General features: G+C 40.0%; 1 protein-coding gene across 3 annotated transcripts in view; it reads right to left on the bottom strand.

Annotated features, from left to right (window-relative positions):
* The window catches only part of THSD7B (thrombospondin type 1 domain containing 7B), a 1,246,259-nt gene that overhangs the window by 16,607 nt on the left and 1,205,488 nt on the right, over positions 1-24,164 (bottom strand). For all 3 annotated transcript variants that reach the window (XM_044935904.2, XM_025276961.3, XM_045164228.1), the window contains exons 21-25: positions 12,565-12,710; positions 6,469-6,628; positions 5,179-5,352; positions 4,984-5,079; positions 2,120-2,202 (exon numbers count right to left, since the gene is read on the bottom strand). In XM_044935904.2, coding sequence (XP_044791839.2) covers positions 2,120-2,202; positions 4,984-5,079; positions 5,179-5,352; positions 6,469-6,628; positions 12,565-12,710 — 659 coding nt within the window. The remainder of the gene's footprint in view (positions 1-2,119; positions 2,203-4,983; positions 5,080-5,178; positions 5,353-6,468; positions 6,629-12,564; positions 12,711-24,164) is intronic.

A 24,164-nucleotide genomic window follows, 5' to 3' on the forward strand; every position in this document is an offset into this window, starting at 1 on the left:
GGTTCCAAATAGGGGAAGGAGTACGTCAAGGCTGTATATTGTCACCTGCTTATTTAACTTATATGCAGAGTACATCATGAGAAACGCTGGGCTAGATGAAGCACAAGCTGGAATCAAGATTGCTGGGAGAAATATCAATAACCTTAGATATGCAGATGACACCACCCTTATGGAAGAAAGCAAAGAAGAACTAAAGAGCCTCTTGATGAAGGTGAGAGAGGAGAGTGAAAAAGTTGGCTTAAAACTCAATATTCAGAAAACTAAGATCATGGCGTCTGGTCCCATCACTTCGTGGCAAACAGATGGGGAAACAGAAGAAACTGACGGACTTTATTTTTTTGGGCTCCAAAATCACTGCAGATGGTGACTGTGGGCATGAAATTAAAAGATGCTTACTCCTTGGAAGAAAAGTTATGACCAACCTAGACAGCATATTAAAAAGCAGAGACATGACTTTGCCAACAAAAGTCCATCTAGTCAAAGCTATGGTTCTTCCAGTAGTCATGTATGGATATGAGAGTTGGACCATAAATAAAGCTGAGCACCAAATAATTGATACTTTGATCTGTGGTGTTGGAGAAGACTCTTGAGAGTCCCTTGGACTGCAAGGAGATCTAACCAGTTCGTCCTCAAGGAAATCAGTCCTGAATATTCATTGGAAGGACTGATACTGAAGCTGAAACTCCAATACTTTGGTCACCTGATGTGAAGAACTGACTCCTTTGAAAAGACCCTGATGTTGGGAAAGATTGAAGGCAGGAGAAGAAGGGGAGGACAGAGGATGAGACGGTTGGATGGCATCACTGACTCAATGGACATGAGTTTGAGTAAACTCTGGGAGTTGGTAATGGACAGGGAGGCCTGGCATGCTACAGTCCATGGGGTCGCAGAGTTGGACACGACTGAGTGACTGAACTGAACTGATTTACTTAGGTCATCAATTGTTGACTGAACACATGATATTGAGGAGCAACAGATACTAAAACTAAAAAGTAGAAGTTAAAAAACATAATTAATAAATGCCTAAAGTTTAGGTAGAGAGCATATAATGACAGTTATCATTATAAATATTTCCAGTGGTTTTACTTAAAGACATTACTCAATGTTCAATGGGGAGAAACTGATGAAGAAAATTGGTACAAGCTCAGATATGAAAGCCATCATTTCAAGATGTGTCTCTAGTCTGAGTGAAAAGCTGTAACCAGTTATATAGGCCAAAGGTTCACGGGAAAAGGTATTTTATATTTATTACAGAGGGTATCCAGAGAGTTGGTGGGAAGCCACAACTTTTATTTCACAAACATCATTAGCCCATGAAGTCGTTGCTGATCTCTTTTCCTTCTTTTTTCCCCTGGAAACTTAATCCCTAGCTTTCCTGTATCAAAGAATTAACCTACTTCTACTTGAAGTAGAAGGTCCATGAAATAGAACGGAACATTTGAATCATTTTAACCAAATCATTTTTGGAAAGAACACAGTATAAGAAGAAACTTATTTCTTTGAGAGACAGGGCACACCTTTCTTCTTTATACACTGTACACTGTGAGTACCACTGATTAGAATACATGGTACATTTTGCATTAAATCCTGAGCAGTAATGGGTGGGAATTAAAGAAGGAAAAGGAGAATAATTTCTGCTTTAAAAAATGTATATGTATACACACACATAATTATTACCCATAACCATACTATCAACTTATTTAAAATCAACTAAAATTTATACACAGTAATCACAGTATAATCAAATTTAGTACCTAATGTTTAACAAACATGAACATATCCTTTTAAAGATTTTGCAAAATAGTTTAGGTATATGAAATGGAGGAAATAAAATCAACTGAGAACACATTGATAATTAGAGGAGAAATAGAGCTAATAGAGATTAGATATCTGAAAGAGAGGTTAGCTATAGATAGATTGAGAGTAAAAAAGACTGCTTTCTTGAACACATGGCCATGCAAAGAAATTCTTAATAGCTGTGATTACTTCTGCAAACACCTCTAGGTGGTATCGTGGGCCCATGGAATTGCTGCTTGGGCTACAGGAGACTGGAAAACATCAGACAACATACATATAACACAATTAAATTACCTGTCCAAGCCTCTAGCACCCGACTCACCTGTGTGCAGTAGGAGAAGGGTTTTCTGCAAGCTGGGTTACACTGCCGAATAGCAGCAGGGCGTGCCTGAGGGGAGCAGCCTCCTACAAAGGAAATCCCGCCATCATTTACGGATTTTTCTAGGATAAATATTCACTTCTTTTCCTCTCTGGCACTGGCTACCTTGTAACAGTATTATTTTTTAAAAAATCTGTTTGCTGACAGTGTGGCTTAGTTTCATTTTGTTGGTTATTCTAGGAAGGGCTGTTTGAGATGGGAGGCTCTGCTAACAGAAGTTGTTTACAGTTGAGATTTTATACCTGCGTGTTGGCCAGGTGATTCTATCATACGGCTTCACTTGAGGGCAAAGCCTGTGGGTGTCAGGATCAGCAAAAGAATTGATGAAATCTCAATTGAAGTTCAGGAGCAGAAAATATATATGCTCAAAGATCTGTCTATATAGTTTTTTTCCAGCTCCCAAACTAGGCACTAGACCAATTCCCAACAACCAAACACTAAAAGAATACCACTAGCCCATTCATGAGACCACGATATTAAACATTTTGGTAACATTTTAAATGTATTTCAGCCAGAATACACACATATACACACACATGCAGAGTCACATACAGATTGCCACACATATTTTTAAGAGCAAATGTATACACTCTAGCAGGGATAATCATACATCTGACACTAGTACTTGCCGGTCCTTGTTAAAATAGCTTTCAGTAACTAGATGGAATGATATCTCTGTAATCTAAAAATCATTTATATATTAGTCATGCCTTCCTGGATTCAAGGTACCAGCAAAGAAGTTGACATATTATTCAAGGGCACCATTGAAGCTACATTTATATACCACTGGTTGCATTTATAGGTTCTAGTCTCTGCATTATTATAATTGTCAACCAATTATATAGTATATAATCATAACATAGCCAATTATGATTTTGTAACTAGAGAAAGTTTTGTGCTTAAGGCTGTGTAGGGAATGTTGCATCTACATTTTTCTGAAAAATGAAACAGCTAAAATCTGTTACTTGAAAAATAATTTCCACAAGAAAAAAAAAAACACCAGGCTCCAGAATGAGCAGGTAGGTGTGAAACTGATCATGTGTTAGTGGCAGTAACCACACAGCCTTGTTACTGCCAACAGAGTTTGGAGGTGGTGTTTTTTCCTCCTTAAACCAGGGATCTCCACCATGCAGTGTGTATACTCCATGGGGAGAGGATCACCTGGAAGCCAGGAAAAACATGTTAGAATTTGTATATTTTAGCCAACATTTTACATTTTAATAGTGAAATTAAGCTGTGATAATACTTGGTGGGTGACACTGGTCACCTGAACTCATTCATCAGGTGGCCCTGGGATGCACACCGGGCACGAGGTCCTCCACGCATCTGATAGTGGACCCTCACCGGTTGGTTAACTCCCAGCATACTGCAGCAAGTGATGCTTTCTGTGTTCCTGGCTAGGCAGATTTACAGTATATTTAGTTTTAATAATAACTTACACAATGGGCAAGTCACTTAAAATAAATGATTGTATGGAAAAACTATGGACTTAAAGGGACAACCAATAATGAAGAAAACAAGTAAACTAGAAAAAGGTGAGGCAGACAATCTTTCTCCGATAGAAAAATCGAGATTCTTCTATTCTGATGAGCTCTTAGTCAGCCATAGCGCTAAGTAAAAAGAATGACAATTTGATTTTCTTTCATAAGAAGGCATTGAAACAAACCCCTTTAAAATGATTGAGAAGACCATTTGTACAATCTATTCCATTCACTGTCATGAATGAGGAACCCTTCCTTCAGTATATATTCAGATATTAAATAATAATAATCAAGGCTACCACATTGTTAAAAAATGAAGCTTTCAGTACATGAACATAAGCATCTATAATTTATAGGAAAATGTTTTTAATCATTAATATATTTTAGCTTTATTATATCTTCATCAGCTCTTCTAATTTCAACTTCTGTATATGTTTCATAACATGATACATTAGCACAGTAGTGTGGGATTTTAGGATATTTTGAGGTCTGTTCTCAAATACCTTTTACTGAAAAGGTACATCTTTTAAAATTTTAGAGACCACTGTTTTAAACCAACATCTGTGTCTTTCTGTTTTTGCCTTAGATCATGATATTCAAGGAAATTTTATTATGTATCAACTGATGCTGAAGCTGAAACTCCAACACTTTGGCCACCTGATGTGAAGAACTGACTCCTTGGAAAAGACCCTGATGCTGGGAAAGATTGAAGATGGGAGGAGAAGGGGACGACAGGGGATGAGATAGTTGGATGGTATCACCGACTCAGTGGACATGAGTTTGAGTAAACTCTGGGAGTTGGTGATGGACAGGGAAGCCTGGAGTGCTGCAGTCCATGGGGTCACAAAGAGTTGGACACAAATGAGTGACTGAACTGAACTGAACCTTCTTTAAGTTGTCTGATATACTGTGTGTGTGTATGCTCAGTCAGTCAGTCATATCTACTCTTTGTGACTCCACTGTAGCCCACTAGGCTCCTCTGTCCATGGAACTCTCCAGGCAAGAATACTGGAATAGGTTGCCATTTCCTTATTTAGGGGATCTTCCTGACTCAGGGATTGAACCTCTGTCTCCTATGGCTCCTGCACTGGCAGGAGAATTCTTTATACTTGTGCCACCTGGGTAGCCCGTCTGAGATATTATGGGACTTCATATAGAACTGTTTGCTTTCTAAGATGCAAAGATCTAATGGCAACTTGCCATGAAGCTCATCTAAGTCCACTCCCCAGTCTTCCCTTGCTTATAATTTTTAAGCTAATTCTTCTCACCAACAGCAACACTCAGAGATCTTTCCGAAGTGCCCACATGAATCTTAGGCAGGAATACCTGTGACGTTAATGCCATCTGAACGTTGGCACCACACCGTTCGTTCATTATTGTTCCAAAGACTTGCTTTCCATGTGTAGTGATAGCATTTACCTCCTGCAAGTAAATACGATAACAGCGGTTCTATTATGCCTCAATCAAAGCAGAATAAGCATCGATCAATCAAGGCTGAGAGTTGAAAAGTGCTCTTGGTACCTGTACAAGGGCGTGTTTCTAGAACCTGCTGGGGGCAGCTGTCTTGGTTCTCAAAAGACTGAATTATAAATGTCCTTGACCTAGATTGGCGACCCAGAGTCTCGAAGCTTCTTCCATCAAGGCAGGTCAGCTCACATGTGCTCCACTCTGACCATTCTGTTAAATGGCAGTCTCCTGGAGGATCATGCAGCACAGAGCAGAGGAAACAGTGTGAAAACTGGCCCCTGACCCCATTTACACACACAGGGTTCACAGCGGGATTTGTGTGGTGCCACAGTGACCACGTGCATTCCAGAAACTACAAATTCTATGCTGACAGATTTTCTAATTAGAAAGCACTAGGAGTGAGGAAGTAATTTATGGTTTAATCTAGTTGAATGAAAAGCGCTAAGCACTATACTGCCATTATTTTGCTTCAAATCATGGCAGTTTTATCTAGAGAACACTAGTGTCTACTAGTGACGATAAAATTTTTAAAAGGACGTGTAAAGATTACAGCAACTCAGTTTTTAAAGAGCATCATAACATCATAACATGGATGTTCATAGAAATTATATAAAGGAAAGAAGTAGAGTAGCTTTAAACTTAAAGAATGCTTCATTTAACAATCCAAACACGCACAATTGTGTGTGTGTGTGTGTGTGTGTATGTCAATATGTATGAATGTATGTTTACACACGTATATGTTACGTGCCATATTATAAGGCTACATAAGGATATATTTAGCCACCTTAAGCTCCTGCCATACAAGGTTAAGTTGTGTTATTAGGATTAAAATGAACTCATAAATCTTATGTAACTAAGACTAGCCTTCACAATCACATAGAACTTGCTTGGTTAACAGAGTGCTTTCATGAACTTTTAGCCTTACTTGTCGGCACCATGTCATCAGCCAGGGTTCATTACTCAGGGATTCAGTCAACGTTTTTTGAATGCTGGCAATGTGCTTGGTGCGGTCAGGTATTATTAACACATTTTCTAGATGGAGCAACCACTGCTCAAAGCGACAAGAGTATATGTCCCAGGCAAAATGCCAGTGACGTGATAGTGACCAGATTCTAACTTAGCTCTTACATTTCCAAGTCCAGTGCGTCCCCCCAACTCGCCCTGCCAGCCTACTCTGCCTCTGTAGAAGCTGTTAGGTATATTCCAAAGTGATAACCAATGACACATGGATTAAAGTTAGTTACGCTACAAACTTCAACTTGGATGAGAGAGAACTCCAAAAAACAGAAAAATAAATAAAAAGGTCACCATGGAAGGCATTCCCAATCATTTAAAATTGCCTACCTGGGCAAGGCACTGAACACGGCTGTTTCAAGATGCTGTCTTGAAAGGGCATCTCTCTACACAGTGCATCGTCTACACGTGCAGTCCAGGGAGATATTGAACCATTGTGGACCACACAGGAGAGGCTGCGGGTCTGGACGCCTTCCCCACAGTCTCCACCCTGTCAGAGGAAAGGATGCTGTCAGCGTTACCCAAATCAGGAACATCTCAAAGTTTTAGCTCCCACCACCTCTTGGGTAAAAGAAACCAAAAAACAAAAAAACACAGTTGCATATTTCTTTAGCTTCCTCCTGTTGAGAGTTATCTTTCAGTTGTTGACAATAAGGCATCCCTGAGCAATTCTCTTAGAGCTGACAGAGCAACTGAAGCAGAAATGCAAATTTATGCCTTGAAATTTATGCACTCAGAATATGACGATTCATTCTGGAACTCAGCCAGGATTGACTGAAAAACAATACCTAATTTGTCTAGGTGTATGTGATAAAGTGGCCTAATCCATAATCACTCCCCAAAAGAGCATGTACAACCACAGGGTGTACATTTCTCTTTTGCTTTGCTTGTTTTTCTTTTGTAGGGAATTCAGTACTTTTTCATGTGGATTAGATTGGGGTTTCCAATAAAATGCTGATTTTCTCGGAATGCCTTCTGTGCTGAATATTATTCTTTGAAGACATTTTATACAAATCCCACTCAGATTTTTCTGGCCAATTAGAAAAAAAATGTGCAGTTTCTCACAGAAACAGAAGCTTTGTGGTTATCTAGCTTGACCATCTGCCTGATGAAAGACTTCCTACTCTAACATTTTTAGCAGATACTCACGAGGTGAGTATTATCTCCTCAGTTTAGTCAGGTGCTCATATTTCAAAAAGAAGTCCATTGGATATTTGGATAACTGTAGAGGGTAGTTTTGTGGTTTTTATTTATTTATTTATTTATTTTTGTTTTATTTATTTATTTATTTTATTTATTTATTTTTTGCATAAGTGCCTTACAAAACAGAGCCCAAGGCAGAGCTTCTGTACTAAGGAGGTGAAATCCCAGGAGTGCAAGAGCGAGGCTGAGAGAGCCATCTCAGGTGCAGAGGAAAAGCAAATACGAGGTAGTGTGTTGTCAACTGGCCTCAACTTCATAGTAAACGCAGCTGGTTTCTTGGCCAATCACAGCATTGTTTAGACAGGCCACATGGATCATCCAAGATGTGGTGGCAAGAAAAAGGGAGAGGCATTTATATGCCAGCTCCTCCACGGATCCAGTTCTCATCGATCAACTTTCATCCCAGGGAGTATTAACTCCCCTATACTTCCAAGGTATGTTACTCAGCTCCCACTAAGTCAGGAAATAGGTGGAAGACCAAGAGTTGTTATGATTACCTCTGGTATAGATGGAGAGAGAGAAAAAGAACATTTGCATAGACTCTGTCGCTGCACACAAGGATGCTACTGCTACAACCATTATTAGGTGATAACTGGACAACTGGGCTCTGCATTGGGAAACTGAGTTTCAGCTCCTCCTTATTTCTCCCTCCCACCACAGGACTCAGAAACTACATTGCTAGAACTTGGAGCTTCTGCGGCTCTGGCAGCAGCAGGATTGAAGAGGGACATGGTGGGCCGCTAAAGCAGTCATGACAGTGCTCCTGGGTGTGGAGCAGGTGACTCAGAGGCTGATGGGCCTGCTGAGCACCTGCAGCTGCTAAGTATCAGGGGCAGGTTGTGGATGGGCTGCCGGATGTGCAGGATGGTACAGAGGCTGCTGAGAAAAATTCTTTCAGATTCAAAGTTATACTGGCACAAAAAAGAAAAGGTGCAACTTGGAGGAGGTCTAAGTTGCAGCAACTTAGAGACTGAATCATCTGAGCAGACGCACAAACTGGGACCATCACATGCTGTTCCATAGATGTTTTAACAAGAATTGTGCTTTGTCTATCTAAGATGGCGGTCCCCACACTTGCTATCTCAGTATCTCATAACCGTTCTAACCATTGTGAAATGGTTAAAAAAATGCGCCCTAGTTATGAACCCAAGTGCACTTTTTTTTTTGAGAAATGGAGGTTCAAAATCAATTCACAATATATTTATCCAAACCAAATGTTCTAGTAAATATTTATACCCCGAAGTTGAAAATAACTAGCATAAGTTAAATTTGGGTTTGGGGGAGGGTTCTTTCTGCAACTTTTGGCCATTGCATGGCCAAATTGCCTAAGGTATATGTTTCACTGTAGAGTGTCAGAGTTCATGAACTTGGAGTCTGAAGATACTGCAACATGTCTGAAGTTTGAAGTTACTGCTCTCTAGAACCTCAGGTAACTGGAGATGCAGTTGATTAGAGCTTTGTTTGACATTCCAGGAGATGGAGTGTGCAGAAAGGAAGGGAAACTAGTCAACATCAGGGAGCACTTTCAAAACCAAGACAAACAATAATATGTTTCTAGTATGTATCCATGTTCCACCTTAATCTCTTATAACCTTTGACAACAGCAGCCACAGTATGAGGAGAAATCAGCAGCAGAATGATAATTTCATTCATAAAGCAAGCATTCATCCAGTCTCACTCATGAGACTTTACACACCAGGACTTGAAAACAGAGCCAGGCTTCTTAGAACAAGATGGTCAACGGTCAGGATTCTGTCACTAAGTCTCTGCTGTCCAGATCATTAATGGACCTCCTGTCTACTCTGGATCAGCATCACCAGATGTGGATCAGCAGGTTGTGCTAATGCCCATAATCAGAGTTTTTATCAACCCTATAATAACAACCTCAATTTATTGAGCTCTAAATTTAGGTACTATGCTCAGCACTACATATGACTTATCTAATCGCTACCAAAACCCCCAGCAAAACAGGTACTACTGCTCCTCCTGTGATATACATAAGTCAACAGAGTTTGGAGAGTTTGAAAACCTGGCAAAAAGTGCAGAGTGAGGAACTGGAAAAAAATCTTGACCAAAATTAGGCCTGCAAAGATGCTGATAATAAGGGGAAGCATGCAAGTTTGGGAAATTAAGGGGCATATGGAAACTCTCTGCTCAGTTTTTTGGTATATTTAAAACTACTTAAAAAAAATACAGTCTAGAGACTTCCCTGATAGCCCAGGGGTTAAGACACCGCTTTTCAATGCAGGGGGGCACAAGTTCAATCCCTGGTCAGGGAACTAAGGTCCCACATGCCACAGGGTGCAGCCAAAAATTAAAACAAACAAAAAAAATTAAAAACAATTATCTTTAAATAAATAAAAGTCTACTGATATATATTTAAATAATAATACAAAATATGTGTGTGAGTCTATAAATATACATAAATGTAAAATGGTGAATCTAGTGAAGAGTAGGCAAGGGCACCCCACTCCAGTACTTTTGCCTGGAGAATCCCATGGACGGAGGAGCCTGGTGGGCTGATGTCTATGGGGTCGCACAGAGTCGGACACGATTGAGCGACTTCACTTTCACTTTTCACTTTCATGCATTGGAGAAGGAAATGGCAACCCACTCCAGTATTCTTGCCTGGATAATCCCAGGGATGGGGGAGCCTGGTGGGCTGCCATCTATGGGGTTGCAAAGAGTCAGACACAACTGATGTGATTTAGCAGCAGCAGCAACAGTGAAGAGTAGAGGGTGTCACTTCATGTTATTCCACTTTCAAAATGAGAAGCTCTGAGAAATACTAAGGAATAGATGAAGAAGTCTACAAAATAATATTTAAGAATATATAAAATAAAATCTAAAAGAATTAGACCTGAGAAACCCCAGAGTCTGAGCTCTGAAACAGATTTTGCAACATATGTGTGGATACGTGTTATCAGCTAAGAAACTTGGAAGGAGATAGGAAACCCTGAAAAAAAATGAAGCCTGAGGATAAACACTTTCGTTTGCAAGTCTCTTTCCACAGACGATGGTGACAGAATTGGCATATCCACCATGCCCTGGGCAAGCTCCTCTGTTTGGGGGTTGATCCACTTGATGGCAATCAGCCACTTCAAGATCACAACCACCACCTCAAGGGAATAAGTCTGCAACCCACACTGGGCAGGGCAGGATATTACGGAACAAGGAGAAGCTGAAGGACAGCTGTGAGAGAGGTGCACTTGCTTTTTATGCGGAGATTCATGTGTATTTTGATCAATAATTCCCCAAACTCAGCTTACATAGATGAGTAAGAAAAGGGGACTCATTGAAAATGTCTTGTGTTGTGTATCTCACAAAGCATTCAAAATCAGGCTTCAGGAAGAACAGGAATGCAGTTCAAACTCAGCAAAAATTCAAATATCATCCTGATTTTCTTTTTCTTTTGCCTCTGAGTTATTGACTTTATCTATTATATAAGGTGGGAATATGTGACAGTGACGAGTTTTTGAATATAATATCTTTGAACAGCTTCAATTCCATTCCAAATTTTGGGGAAGAATGCTGTTGGTCTCCTGCAGATAAGGTGCCCATGCAGGAATAATTAATACAGACACGTTTTCTGAGAGCTTTGCCTGGATTGAGGCTAACTCCAGTTTCCTCCTGACTGTAAATGTCAGAATGGAATGACCTCATCTAGAAATCTAAGGCACCTTTGAAATCTCTGGATACACCTGCTCTCATGGTCTCCAGGGCCCCTGGGTCTGGGTATCTCCATCAGATGCCACAAGCCCTTCTCCCCACCTCCACAAGTACTGCTATAGAGAATGTTCACAACCCACCACTCCGGCCCCTATGGTTCCGGCTAAAGTTCAGTATGTGACAGCAAAATCTCAAACATTACATTTGACATTTCCCCTGCACGTTCCTAGGAGACAAACTGGCAGATTTGTCTATTAAAAAAAAAAAAAAAAAAGCTCTGGATACCCAGGAAGATAAAAGGAAAAGTATTGGGTTGGTCAAAAAGTTCACCTGGGATTTTCTGTAACACCTGTGGAAAAACCCAGATGAACTTTTTGGCCATCTCAATACAAAAGAACAAGTGAGGTATAGTAGCAGCTGTATGGCTGGTGAGACACAGTGTGGAGTTTGTCCCTCATCCTTCCCTTCTTCTTCCTGTCTTTTCTCTTCCTTCTCCTGCAATGGGTTCCTAAATTCTTTGAATTTGTTTTCTCTACTCTCTCAACAACTATCAGGAGAAATCTTCCTTCCATTTCTTATTTGTGATTCTAAGCAGTACTGAAAAAACTGTTGAAGGTTTAGGAAAGAGACAAAGTATTCATATTTAAAGCCATTAGGTTACTATTGAATTAATTAGCATGGTACCTTATTTTCTGTAAAAAGCAGACTGAACAAATGTACCACACATTTTTATTCCTCTGGGACTTATTACAATATATGGGCATTTAACTTCTGCAAGATAATGATGCTGCACAACAGTGTCATCCTGACAGGAACACTATGAGAATACTCTGCAGATATCTTAATGCATAATCAAAATTATTGTTACCTAATTAAATCTGCCTTGGAATACGAACTGAAGGATAAACTAGTAAAACAAGAAAATAGAGAAAAATCAATGTGCTTTTTTCTTACACAAGAAACCAGAGAGAAAATGCCATAGAGCATCATTGCTGACCCAGCAAAAGCTCAGGGTATGTGATATATTACCATGTTAGTAGGCATTTGTATTTCAGGTCAATAAAAAGCAATCATTGAGGAAAATGTAGTAACCTTGGTTTGTGTAATAATGTTAAAATATATCTTTCATACACTTTTGGTTTTCTGCCCACATGCAAGATTTTGTCTAAGCCTAAAAGTGCTTTTTTAGGAAATACAGTCTACGACAAGTTGTGCATTTCTATAGCATCAGGGTTTTGCCTAACTGCATAATGCTTTCATATTTCCAACAAGCCAAGAAGATAGAGAATTCTTTAAGATGCTAAAAAGATTGAAAGTCCCCTGATCCAACTTATTACAAATAGTTGATAATGATGGGCATTTATTTTCCTAGCAATATCACTCTGTATGAAGTTAAGTCATTTGGTTCTTTTTTCCATGGTCTCTAAGGCATAAAAATACACTGTGCCAGGCCCCTGGTGCTGTGAAATTTGTTTCATCAGCTTGTAGGTTTCAACAGACAAGTACTTTGGACAGACTGAGAAACATTTCTTTAAATGCCATTATATGACTTACCTCCAGGTTACATGCAGACCAGTTGCTGAGGACCCAGCTGTAGCAGGGGGTCATTGGGCAGGTTTTGTGCTGGGTAAGCTCTGTGGGACATGGCCGGCCTTCTCCTTGGGTTGGCATAAGGATAAATCGAGTCCGGCTCCTTTGACCTAAAATGAGAAGGACAATGTCAACTTTTCTGTTAGAGTTTGGCTAAAAAAGGAGTTAAAGAACAGAATGTTGCCATATATACAAAAGTCTTCACTAAAACACGCTGAACTTTGTCATGTCCAGGTTTCAGTTATTTTGCTATTTTAATTTAGGTTTCCTTGGAGATACAGGTTATCCAAGGTCTGCATATGCTTGTGGATCTGGAACTCTGTCTTCTACTTCAGCCATCTTACATCCAAACTCTGTACTGTTGCCAAACAGGCTGACCCCGTAAACACTGGCAGAATGTTAATTCATTTCATAAATATTTCTTTATTAAGCTCTAGAATAACCAAAGCATCCTGCCATGTGCTAGGGGGTGCAGTGATAAAACAGCCTGATGTACCTCCTGCCTTCACAAACCTTACATTCTAGGCTAGGATCACCTAGCTTATTAAGGAAAAAAAGAACGGTATTTCCTATGTTAGGTTCTCGATCATCAAGTGAGCTAGAAAACTGCACATAATCCAAATTACCCTAGAAAATTTCTAGGAAGATGCCAAGATTACAGTAGAAAATTCCCTACTGTGGTTTCAATAGTGTCACTCCATTAATTCAACATGCCCAGTTTTCCTAGAGTTTAGGGCCAATTTTTTTTCACCCAGATAATCACGATGGTGTGATCACTGACCTAGAGCCAGACATCCTGGAATGTGAAGTCAAGTGGACCTTAGAAAGCATCACTACGAATAAAGCTAGTGGAGGTGATGGAATTCCAGTTGAGCTATTCCAAATCCTGAAAGATGATGCTGTGAAAGTGCTGCACTCAATATGCCAGCAAATTTGGAAAACTCACCAGAGGCCACAGGACTGGAAAAGGTCAGTTTTCATTCCAGTCGCCAATAAAGGCAATGGCAAAGAATGCTCAAACTACCGCACAATTGCACTCATTTCACATGCTAGTAAAGTAATGCTCAAAATTCTCCAAGCCAGGCTTCAGCAATATGTGAACCGTGAACTTCCTGATGTTCAAGCTGGTTTTAGAAAAGGCAGAGGAATCAGAGAGCAAATTGCCAACATCTGCTGGATCATCGAAAAAGCAAGAGAGTTCCAGGAAAACATCTATTTCTGCTTTATTGACTATGCCAAAGCCTTTGACTGTGTGGATCACAATAAACTGTGGAAAATTCTGAAAGAGATGGGAATACCAAACCACCTGACCTGCCTCTTGAGAAATTTGTATGCAGGTCAGGAAGCAACAGTTAGAACTGGACATGGAACAACAGACGGTTCCAAATAGGAAAAGGAGTTCATCAAGGCTGTATATTGTCACCCTGTTTATTTAACTTATATGCAGAATACATCATGAGAAATTCTGGGCTGGAAGAAGCACAAAGCTGGAATGAAGATTGCCAGGAAAGATATCAAAAACCTCAGATATGCAGATGACACCACCCTTATGGCAGAAAGTGAAGAGGAACTAAAGAGCCTCTTGATGAAAGGGAAAGAGGAGAGTGAAAAAGTTTGCTTAAAGCTCAACATTCAGAAAACGAAGATCATGGCATCTGGTCCCATCACTTCATGGGAACTAGATGGAGAAACAGTGAAAACAGTGTCCGACTTTATTTTTTTGGGTTCCAAAATCACTGCAGATGGTGACTGCAGTGATGAAATTAAAAGACTCTTACTCCTTGGAAGAAAAGTTATGACCAACCTAGATAGCATATTCAAAAGCAGAGACATTACTTTGCCAACAAAGGTCCGTCTAGTCAAGGCTATGGTTTTTCCAATGGTCATGTATGGATGTAAGAGTTGGACTGTGAAGAAAGCTGAGCGCTGAAGAATTGATGCTTTTGAACTGTGGTGTTGGAGAAGACTCTTGAGAGTCCCTTGGACTGCAAGGAGATCCAACCAGTCCATTCTGAAGGAGATGGGCCCTGGGATTTCTTTGGAAGGAATGATGCTAAAGCTGAAACTCCAGTACTTTGGCCACCACGTGCGAAGAGTTGACTCATTGGAAAAGACTCTGATGCTGGGAGGGATTGGGGGCAGGAGGAGAAGGGGACAACAGAGGATGAGATGGCTGGATGGCATCACTGACTTGATGGACGTGAATCTGAGGGAACTCCAGGAGTAACTGATGGACAGGGAGGCCTGGCGTGCTGTGATTCATGGGGTTGCAAAGAATCGTACATGACTGAGCGATTGAACTGAACTGAATTGAATATTTGTTTAATTCATATTTTTGTAAACTGTCTCTATGATATTATCTGGTGTGCAAACATGTGTGATGCTATTGCTAAGCAATTTTCTAAATACTTATATACTGACTCACTGAATAGTCATAACACTCCTAGAGAAAAATTCTATTATTGTCACATACTATCGATAAGGAAATTGCAGCACAGAGTTTGTCACTTCTTTAAGGTCAAAAACATAGTAAGTTCCAGAACAGGATTCAAACTCGGGAAGTTTTGCTACAGAGGTGACTGTATTACCCAAGATGTGAATGTAAGAGAACATCACATGAGGACCCAGACAAGACAGCAAGGAAAGGACTGATCTAGGTCTGTATGGGAAACAGAAAAGAAACTTGAGGTGGCAGTAAAGTTTGTGTCATCAGTAACTTAGGCTTTGTGAACAACAGAATCTACAAATTATGCATTCCTGGGCACAGAGCAGAGCATTTACATTTAGACCAATGTTCCCTCCCAACATCACTCAAACCAAATCATACTTGGTGGACATCACCTTATTCATGTGAAACATTGTCCCTGCTCATGAATGCATTTGGCTCAATATTTCACATTAACTGTTACTTAAATACTCTTCAGTTTTATAACAATCTTTATGTTTATTCTCTTGAACTAAATATCTATTATTCTAATGTCGTTATAATTGTGTCCTGTTCTCTATCCATCTTTGTAAAACTAATGACAATGTGGTGTCACCTTTATCACAGCTAAAGAGATTCTATTTCATTAAAACCAAATAACTTCAAGCTGGTTCTTGAATTGATAGCATGCATCACTGCCATTCCTTTAGGACTATTTTATTTATTTCCATTAAAGTGACAGATATTTTCTGCTGGACATAAATGTGGTGGGGGGAACCTAATAAAGTCAATAGAAAAAAAATAATGAAGTCCTATAACCACTTACTGAAAGGACAGCCATATGATTTCTCTGCCTTTTGCTATCCAAACACAAAGATAAATTCAAACAATGTCAACTACTACCAAGAAGCATATAATTCTATATTTTGAAGTATATTATCATTTTTTTCTTTTTTATTATTGGAATATAATTGCTTGACAATGTTGTGTTAGTTTCTGCTGCACAACAAAGTGGATCAGCTAAATGTATATATATATATCCCATCCCTCCTGAGCCTCCCTCTCATCCCCTCTCCCCATCCCACCCATTCTAGGTCATCACAGAGCACAGAGCTGAGCTTCCTGTGCTCTACAGCAGCTTCTCACTAGCTATCTATCTATGGTAGTGTATAGTCTTAATTAGTGTCAGTCCTCATTTCCCCATTTGTCTCACCCTTCCCTTCCTCATCATATCTACATGTCTGTTCTCTATGTCTGCATCTCTATTCCTGCATTGCTATTAAGTTCATCTGTACTGTTTTTCTAGGATAAAGTAGTCGCTCTGCTGCTGCTAAGTCACTTTAGTCATGTCCGACTCTGTGCGACCCCATAGACAGCAGCCCACCAGGCTCCACTGTCCCTGGGATTCTCCAGGCAAGAACGCTGGAGTGGGTTGCCATTTCCTTCTCCCATGCATGAAAGTGAAAAGTGAAAGTGAAGTCACTCAGTCGTGTCCAACTCTTAGCGACCCCATGGACTGCAGCCCACCAGGCTCCTCGGTCCATGGGATTTTCCAGGCAAGAGTACTGGAGTGGGGTGCCATTGCCTTCTCTGATGTAGTCGCTCAGCTGTGTCCAACTCTTTGTGCCCCTTTGGATTGTAGCCTGCCAGGCTCCTTTGTCCATGGGATTTTCCAGGCAAGAATATTGGAGTGGGTTGCCATTTTCCTCCTCCAGGGGATCTTCCTGATCCAGGGATTGAACCTGTGTTGTCTTTATCTCCTGCATTGAAGGCAGATTCTTCACCTGCTGAGCCACTGGGGAAGCCCAACACAACCTGATAGGTAGGATGGGAGGTGGGAGGGAGGCTCAAGAGGAAGGGGCCATATGTACACCTATGGCTGATTCATGTTTATGTGTGGTAGAAAACAACACAATATTGTGACTATACTTTAATTAAAAATAAATTAAAAAGATGTGATATATATAATATATATATAGTGGAAATTACTAGGCCATAAAAAGGAACAAATTGGGTTATTTGGAGTGATATGGATGGACCTAGAATCTGTCATACAGAATGAAGTAAGTCAGAAAGAGAAAAAGAAATATTTGATATTATGTTTAACTGGCTAATATTAACATTCAGTAAGAAAACTTTGTTTATAAATGCATCAGAGTATAAAAGGTACTTGCTGTACCTTAAGTTTCTGTGAGGTACTATCTTTTAATAAGTTCCTGTTTAAATCAGGAATCTTATAAACTAAATAATCAGAGAAGGTATCCCACAATTAGGCACTTTACCCACAATTCCTGAAGTTGCAAATATACTATCTAGCTACATGGAATACAAGGAGCCCTGCCATTTCCAATGTCTCTGGAATTCCAAGCATCATATTGGATGTAATACTCAACCATGCACCTATTCTCAGCACAATTATTCTAAAAGGGACCTTTAAGGACTGAATACTTAAGGAATTGTTTTGATGATAGTGATTTTCATGTGAGAGATAAGACAGTGGAGAATGTAGCCAAATGCAAGATATTTAAAATTATGATCTGTTGTAGAATATGAGAAAGATCATTTTAAAACACCTGATGTATGATGCAAAAAAACCTGGACTTGGCACCAAAATTCTCTATTTGGAAACAGTTCTCTCAAATTAACAGCTTGTAAATGATGTGACTGTATGAAAGTACTTTAACTTCTCTAAGCATAAAGTTCCTCTTCTGTAAAATCAAATTAAGTACACACATAGTCCTCATTATATGAGGATAATTCACATTGGGGAAAATGCCACTTAAAATCAGGTTATTTCAAATAGGAATTACATTATTTTAAATAAATAATAAATATCTAAATGGGACTTATTTTGGAACTAAAAATATGTGAGTTAATTCTATCTAATATCAACTACCACTATCATTATATAATATCAATTATATTTATTTTATCTAGTATCATTCAGTTCAGTTCAGTTCAGTCACTCAGTCATGTCTGACTCTTTGCGACCCCATGAATCACAGCATGCCAGGCCTCCCTGTCCATCACCAATTCCCGGAGTTCACTCAGACTCACGTCCATCGAGTCAGTGATGCCATCCAGCCATCTCATCCTCTGCTGTCCCCTTTTCCTCCTGCCCCCAATCCCTCCCAGCATCAGTCTTTTCCAATGCGTCAACTCTTCGCATGAGGTGGCCAAAGTACTGGAGTTTCAGCTTCAGCATCATTCCTTCCAAAGAACTCCCAGGACTGATCTCCTTTAGGATTGATTGGTTGGATCTCCCTGCAGTCCAAGGGACTCTCAAGAGTCTTCTCCAACACCAAAGTTCAAAAGCATCAATTCTTTGGTGCTCAGCTTTCTTCACAGTCCAACTCTCACATGCATACATGACGACTGGAAAAACCATAGCCTTGACTACACGAAACTTTGTTGGCAAAATAATGTCTCTGCTTTTTAATATGCTATCTAGGTTGGTCATAACTTTCCTTCCAAGGAGTTCAGTTCAGTTCAGTTCACTCACTCAGTCGTGTCTGACTCTTTGCAACCCCATGAATCGCAGCATGCCAGGCCTCCCTGTCCCTCACCAGCTCCCGGAGTTCACTCAGACTCACGTCCATCGAGTCAGTGATGCCATCCAGCCATCTCATCCTCTGTCGTCCCCTTCTCCTCTTGCCCCCAATCCCTCCCAGCATCAGAGTCTTTTCCAATGAGTCAACTCTTCACATGAGGTGGCCAAAGTACTGGAGTTTCAGATTTAGCATCATTCCTTCCAAAGAAATCCCAGGGCTGATCTCCTTTAGAATGGACTGGTTGGATCTCCTTGCAGTCCAAGGGACTCTCAAGAGTCTTCTCCAACACTACAGTTCAAAAGCATCAATTCTTTGGCACTCAGCCTTCTTCGCAGTCCAACTCTCACATCCATACATGACCACTGGAAAAACCATAGCCTTGACTAAACAGACCTTTGTTGGCAAAGTAATGTCTCTGCTTTTGAACATGCTATCTAGGTTTTCTTCCTGTATATAGATTTTATCTAGGTTTTCTTCCAAGGAGTAAGCGTCTTTTATTTCATGGCTGCAATTACCATCTGAAGTGATTTTGGAGCCCCCCAAAATAAAGTCTGACACTGTTTTCACCGTTTCCCCATCTATTTCCCATGAAGTGATGGGACCAGATGCCATGATCTTTGTTTTCTGAATGTTGAGCTTTAAGCCAACTTTTTCACTCTCCACTTTCACTTTCATCAAGAGGCTTTTTAGTTCCTCTTCACTTTCTGCCATAAGGGTGGTATCATCTGCATATCTGAGGTTATTGATATTTCTCCGGGCAATCTTGATTCCAGCTTGTGCTTCTTCCAGCCCAGTGTTTCTCATGATGTACTCTGCATAGAAGTTAAATAAGCAGGGTGACAATATACAGCCTTGACGTACTCCTTTTCCTATTTGGAACCAGTCTGTTGTTCCATGTCCATTTCTAACTGTTGCTTCCTGACCTGCATATAGGTTTCTCAAGAGGCAGGTCAGGTGGTCTGGTCTTCGTACCTCTTTCAGAATTTTCCACAGTTTATTGTGATCCACACAGTCAAAGGCTTTTAGATGAAGATAAATACAACTATGTAGTTATTAACACAAAGAATAAATATTGATATTTCTTACATAATTTTATGATGACCCTATGAAAGGTTTAAATATTGAGATTTCTTACATAATTTTATGATGACCCTATGAAAGGTTTATTGTTATCACATCTGGGTTTCATAGTTTGGTCATAGAACCTTTTTATTTTAGTTACTTTTCATCAATTTTCTCAAGAGCTCCCTTTAATCTTTGGTGTACGGACTGCCTGATTTTGTGCCCCTTTCTTATGGGTACACATTCCATTTGCAGCTAGACATATACCAGCAAATACCATGATGCAGTGGCAGAGCACATGTATTACTCCAGGAGGCTCACTGACTGGGGGATGGCTTTACAAGTGGTCAGTTCATCAGTGGGTATTTTGATAGTATGAGGAGTTCTGCTTCCTATAGATCTTACAGTTATGCTGATTCAGGTGAAGACTAAGGAGATGATGAGGACTCCTTGGACTAACTTCATGTGGGTTATATGAATGAAAATACACCATATAGAAACTACAGCATATCTGAAATATAGCAGGTGCTGGCTAAGTCTTAATATTTTTAAACATTTATTTTGACAACTAGTATTTTATATCAGTTCCTTGATGGGGCCCTGGAACAAGCCTGTAATGGGAATATAAAGTATGATACTCATGTTCTACTGGGCTTTATAACATGAAATGCACACAACTATGAAGTCCGTAATGATTCAGCCTGGTCCCACCAAAACCGCCACACCCTGGCCTGCACTCCTCTGGCCTCAGTGTAAGAGAGAAGGTTGTTGCCATCTACATCTTCATGAGGAGAGAAATTTCTTGGACACTTTCCAGACAACTCTTGTTTGGGTTTCTGAATCTATCTGAAACCTGAATTCAATAGTTAGTATAGACAATATGTTTAATGGATAATACCAATGAGATATAGAAACTGATGCTCTTATTCATCTACACTTCAGGCGATAAAAGGGAGAAAAGCATTGGTTTTAAAATATGTTGCCAATTGAATAAAGACCTTAGATTACAGTAGGTTAAGTTTGCTTATAATTCTCTCTAAAGCTTTTCCTCTCCTCCCTTGAGGAATATTGAAAACTCATTATAAGCAACAGAGATACTAGGCTTACTATTAAATTAGCAATAATTTCTGGCAATTAAGGAAAAAGGATTGCCTGATGAGACTTCCAGAAAAAAAAAAAAAGATAATGAGGCGTGCTAGCTGTAACACATGCATGCACATGCACACATGTATACATGGAACCCTAAGACCGGCCAATACTACTACCTACACACAAGTTTAAAGGATATCGGCCAGATCACACTCCCACTGAACTCAGCAGTAGTCAGGCTTTGTTCTGAGGCTCCACTGACGAAGGGAAGGTGTGGGAAACTTTAAGTAGTAAAAGAACTCCTCAAAACCGATTACATATTTGTCAATGCATACATTCATAAAAAGATAGAGTCAAATGCAGTGGTTCTCTGTTCTGACCGTACTTTCAGGTCCAGGTAGCCAACCACCAACACTGTTACAGTGGAGGCTCTAAACAATGAAGCCCCCGACTATACTGACAGATACTGATGGAATTAGCTGGAAAGCATGGTTTTCATAGCTCTGGACAATTTGAATAAGACCCAAGCAAACAATGCAAAGATGTTTGTATAGGAAACTGGAAAGGAAACAAGAATAATAGAGCAATGAAGAACATACTTATTTAACCTTAAACAGATCATTAAATAAAATGTCTAAGCAATTCATATGAATATACTTATATACTCCAATGTACCACAGACATAAAAATACAAAAACACCAGCATGTGATGCCACTTTGTGCTTAAAGAATGTGATTTGAAAATTATTATTACGGGTTTGCTTTCCACCTAGGAATTGTTTGTTTTAATATGAGTTAAATTTTCAAGGCAGGTGCACAGTCAGTGGCAGGGAATTGTCCTCCTGAGCTGACATCTACAGGGGCTGGCTCCCCTACACCACCAAGGATGATGTTCAGTGTCACTGACCTTAAGGTGATGGTAGTCCTTCTTGGTGGTTCAGTCGCTAAGTCATGTCTGACTGTGATGATGGTCCTTCCTGATATGCACTCAAAAATTAGCTTACTGAATAAAAGGTGTCTGCCTTTAAGTATTTTTTCTTATGAATTTATTCCTAAGATTTTGGCACCTAATATTTTAGCTACCTAATATTAATATCAAGGCTGTATATTGTCACCCTGGTTATTTAACTTATATGCAGAGTACATCATGTGAAATGCTGGGCTGGATGAAGCTCAAGCTGGAATCAAGATTGCCAGGAGAAATATCAGTCTCAGATATGCAGATGACACCACCATTATGGAAGAAAGTGAAGAGGAACTAAGGAGCCTCCTGAAGTGGGAGAAAGAGGAGAATGAAAAGCTGGTTTAAACTCAACATTCAAAAAACTAAGATCATGGCATCCAGTCCCATCATTTCATAGCAAATAGATGGGGAAACAATGGAAGTAGTGAGAGACTATTTTGGGGGGCTCCAAAATCACTGCAGAATGTGACTGAAGCCATGATGTTAAAAGATACTTGTTCCTTGGAAGAAAAGCTATGACAAACCTAGACAGCATATTCAAAAGCAGAGACATCACTTTGCTGACAAAGGTCTATACAGTCAAAGTTATGGTTTTTCCGTAGTCATGTATGGATATAAGAGTTGGACCATAAACAAGGCTGAGTGCCAAAGAATTGATGCTTTTGAACTTTGGTGATGGAGAGGACTCTTGAGAATCCCTTGGACACGAAGGAGATCAAACCAGTCAGTCCTAAAAGAAATCAGTCCTGAATATTCATTGGAAGGACTGATGATGAAGCTCCAATGCAGATGGTGACTGCAGCCATGAAATTAAAAGACTCTTACTCCTTGAAAGGAAAGTTATGACCAACCTAGATAGCATATTCAAAAGCAGAGACATTACTTTGCCAACAAAGGTTCGTCTAGTCAAGGCTATGGTTTTTCCTGTGGTCATGTATGGATGTGAGATTTGGACTGTGAAGAAGGCTGAGCGCCTAAGAATTGATGCTTTTGAACTGTGGTGTTGGAGAAGACTCTTGAGTCCCTTGGACTGCAAGGAGATCCAACCAGTCCATTCTGAAGGAGATCAGCCCTGGGATTTCTTTGGAAGGAATGATGCTAAAGCTGAAACTCCAGTACTTTGGCCACCTCATGACACTTAGGTCTGCCCTCTGCAATAAATGTGTTACCTATATTCATGTGTTTCATGTTTCCTTTAGAAAAAAATGGTAATTAAAATTATGTCACTAGTACTTTCTCTGTGACAACTCATTCACTTTTGGGTATTTGTCAGAGTGAATTTCCAAAAGCATCAGGAAGTCAGATTGTATATAAAATGCTCAATTAATTTCATGCAGTTCTTTATGCTGGACATCTGTTTTTTACTACTTTTCACAAACATCACCAAGGAATTTTTATCCAAATTTATTTTTAAGTGCCAAGTATACATCCTGTATTGACATGGATTTGGGATCAAGGTTATTTTCTAATGTAACAGGGTGGAGAAAAATTATTGTCTTGAGCTGCTAGCTAAAGATAGATCTTCAGCATGTGTTTAACATCATGAGAGACAGAAGATGCAGTAATATTCCTACATTCAGAGCTAGAGTCCCTGAAAGTTAAAATCACTCAGTAATGTCTGACTTTTTGTGACCCCATGAACTATACAGTCCATGGAATTCTCCAGGCCAGAATACTGGAATGGGTAGCCTTTCCCTTCTCCAGGGGATCTTCCCAACCCAGGGATTGAACCCAGGTCTCTTGCTTTGCAGGCAGATTCTTTACCACCAGAGCCACAAGGGAAGCCCAAGAATACTGGAGTCGGTAGCCTATCCCTTCTCTAGCAGATCTTCCTGACTCAGGAACCGAACCAGGGTCTCCTGCATTGCAGGTGGACTCTTTACCAACTGAGCTATCAGGGAAGCCCCAAGTTTCCCCTCTAGAGGGACTCCTTAACTTGTCTAAAAATTGCTTCAGGCACCCAGACATCTTTCATCCTAAAGAACACTCAGGTTAGGCAAGCAAAGATTCCATAAGTTATTCAGAGTAAAAGAGACCAGTCCCAGCCATGACCATGTATTTGGGAGTGAGGTTAGTGGAGCAAGGAAGTAATAAGATCACATTTTAGAGGGTAAGATACACAATGGTATCACAGAAAAGAGGTGGGTCTGTTAAGGCAGAAGATTAGGCATTTTTGCCTTTGCTTGGAAATAGAGCTCCAGATTTTTCCATGATAGTGAGTATGCATTCTATCTGTTGGAACATAGTGAAAGAAAGAGAGTTCTAGAAAAAACATGTACTTCTGCTCTATTGATTATTCCAATATGTTTGGCTGTGTGGATCACAACAAACTGTGGAAAATTCTGAAGGAGATGGGAATACCAGACCACCTGGCCTGCCGCCTGAGAAATCTGTATGCAGGTCAAGAAGCAGCAGTTAAGAACCGGACATGGAACAACAGACTGGCTCCAAATAGGAAAAGGAGTATGTCAAG

This window comes from Bubalus bubalis, chromosome 2 (assembly GCF_019923935.1).
Source record: "Bubalus bubalis isolate 160015118507 breed Murrah chromosome 2, NDDB_SH_1, whole genome shotgun sequence".
Classification (NCBI taxonomy): Eukaryota; Metazoa; Chordata; class Mammalia; order Artiodactyla; family Bovidae; genus Bubalus; species Bubalus bubalis.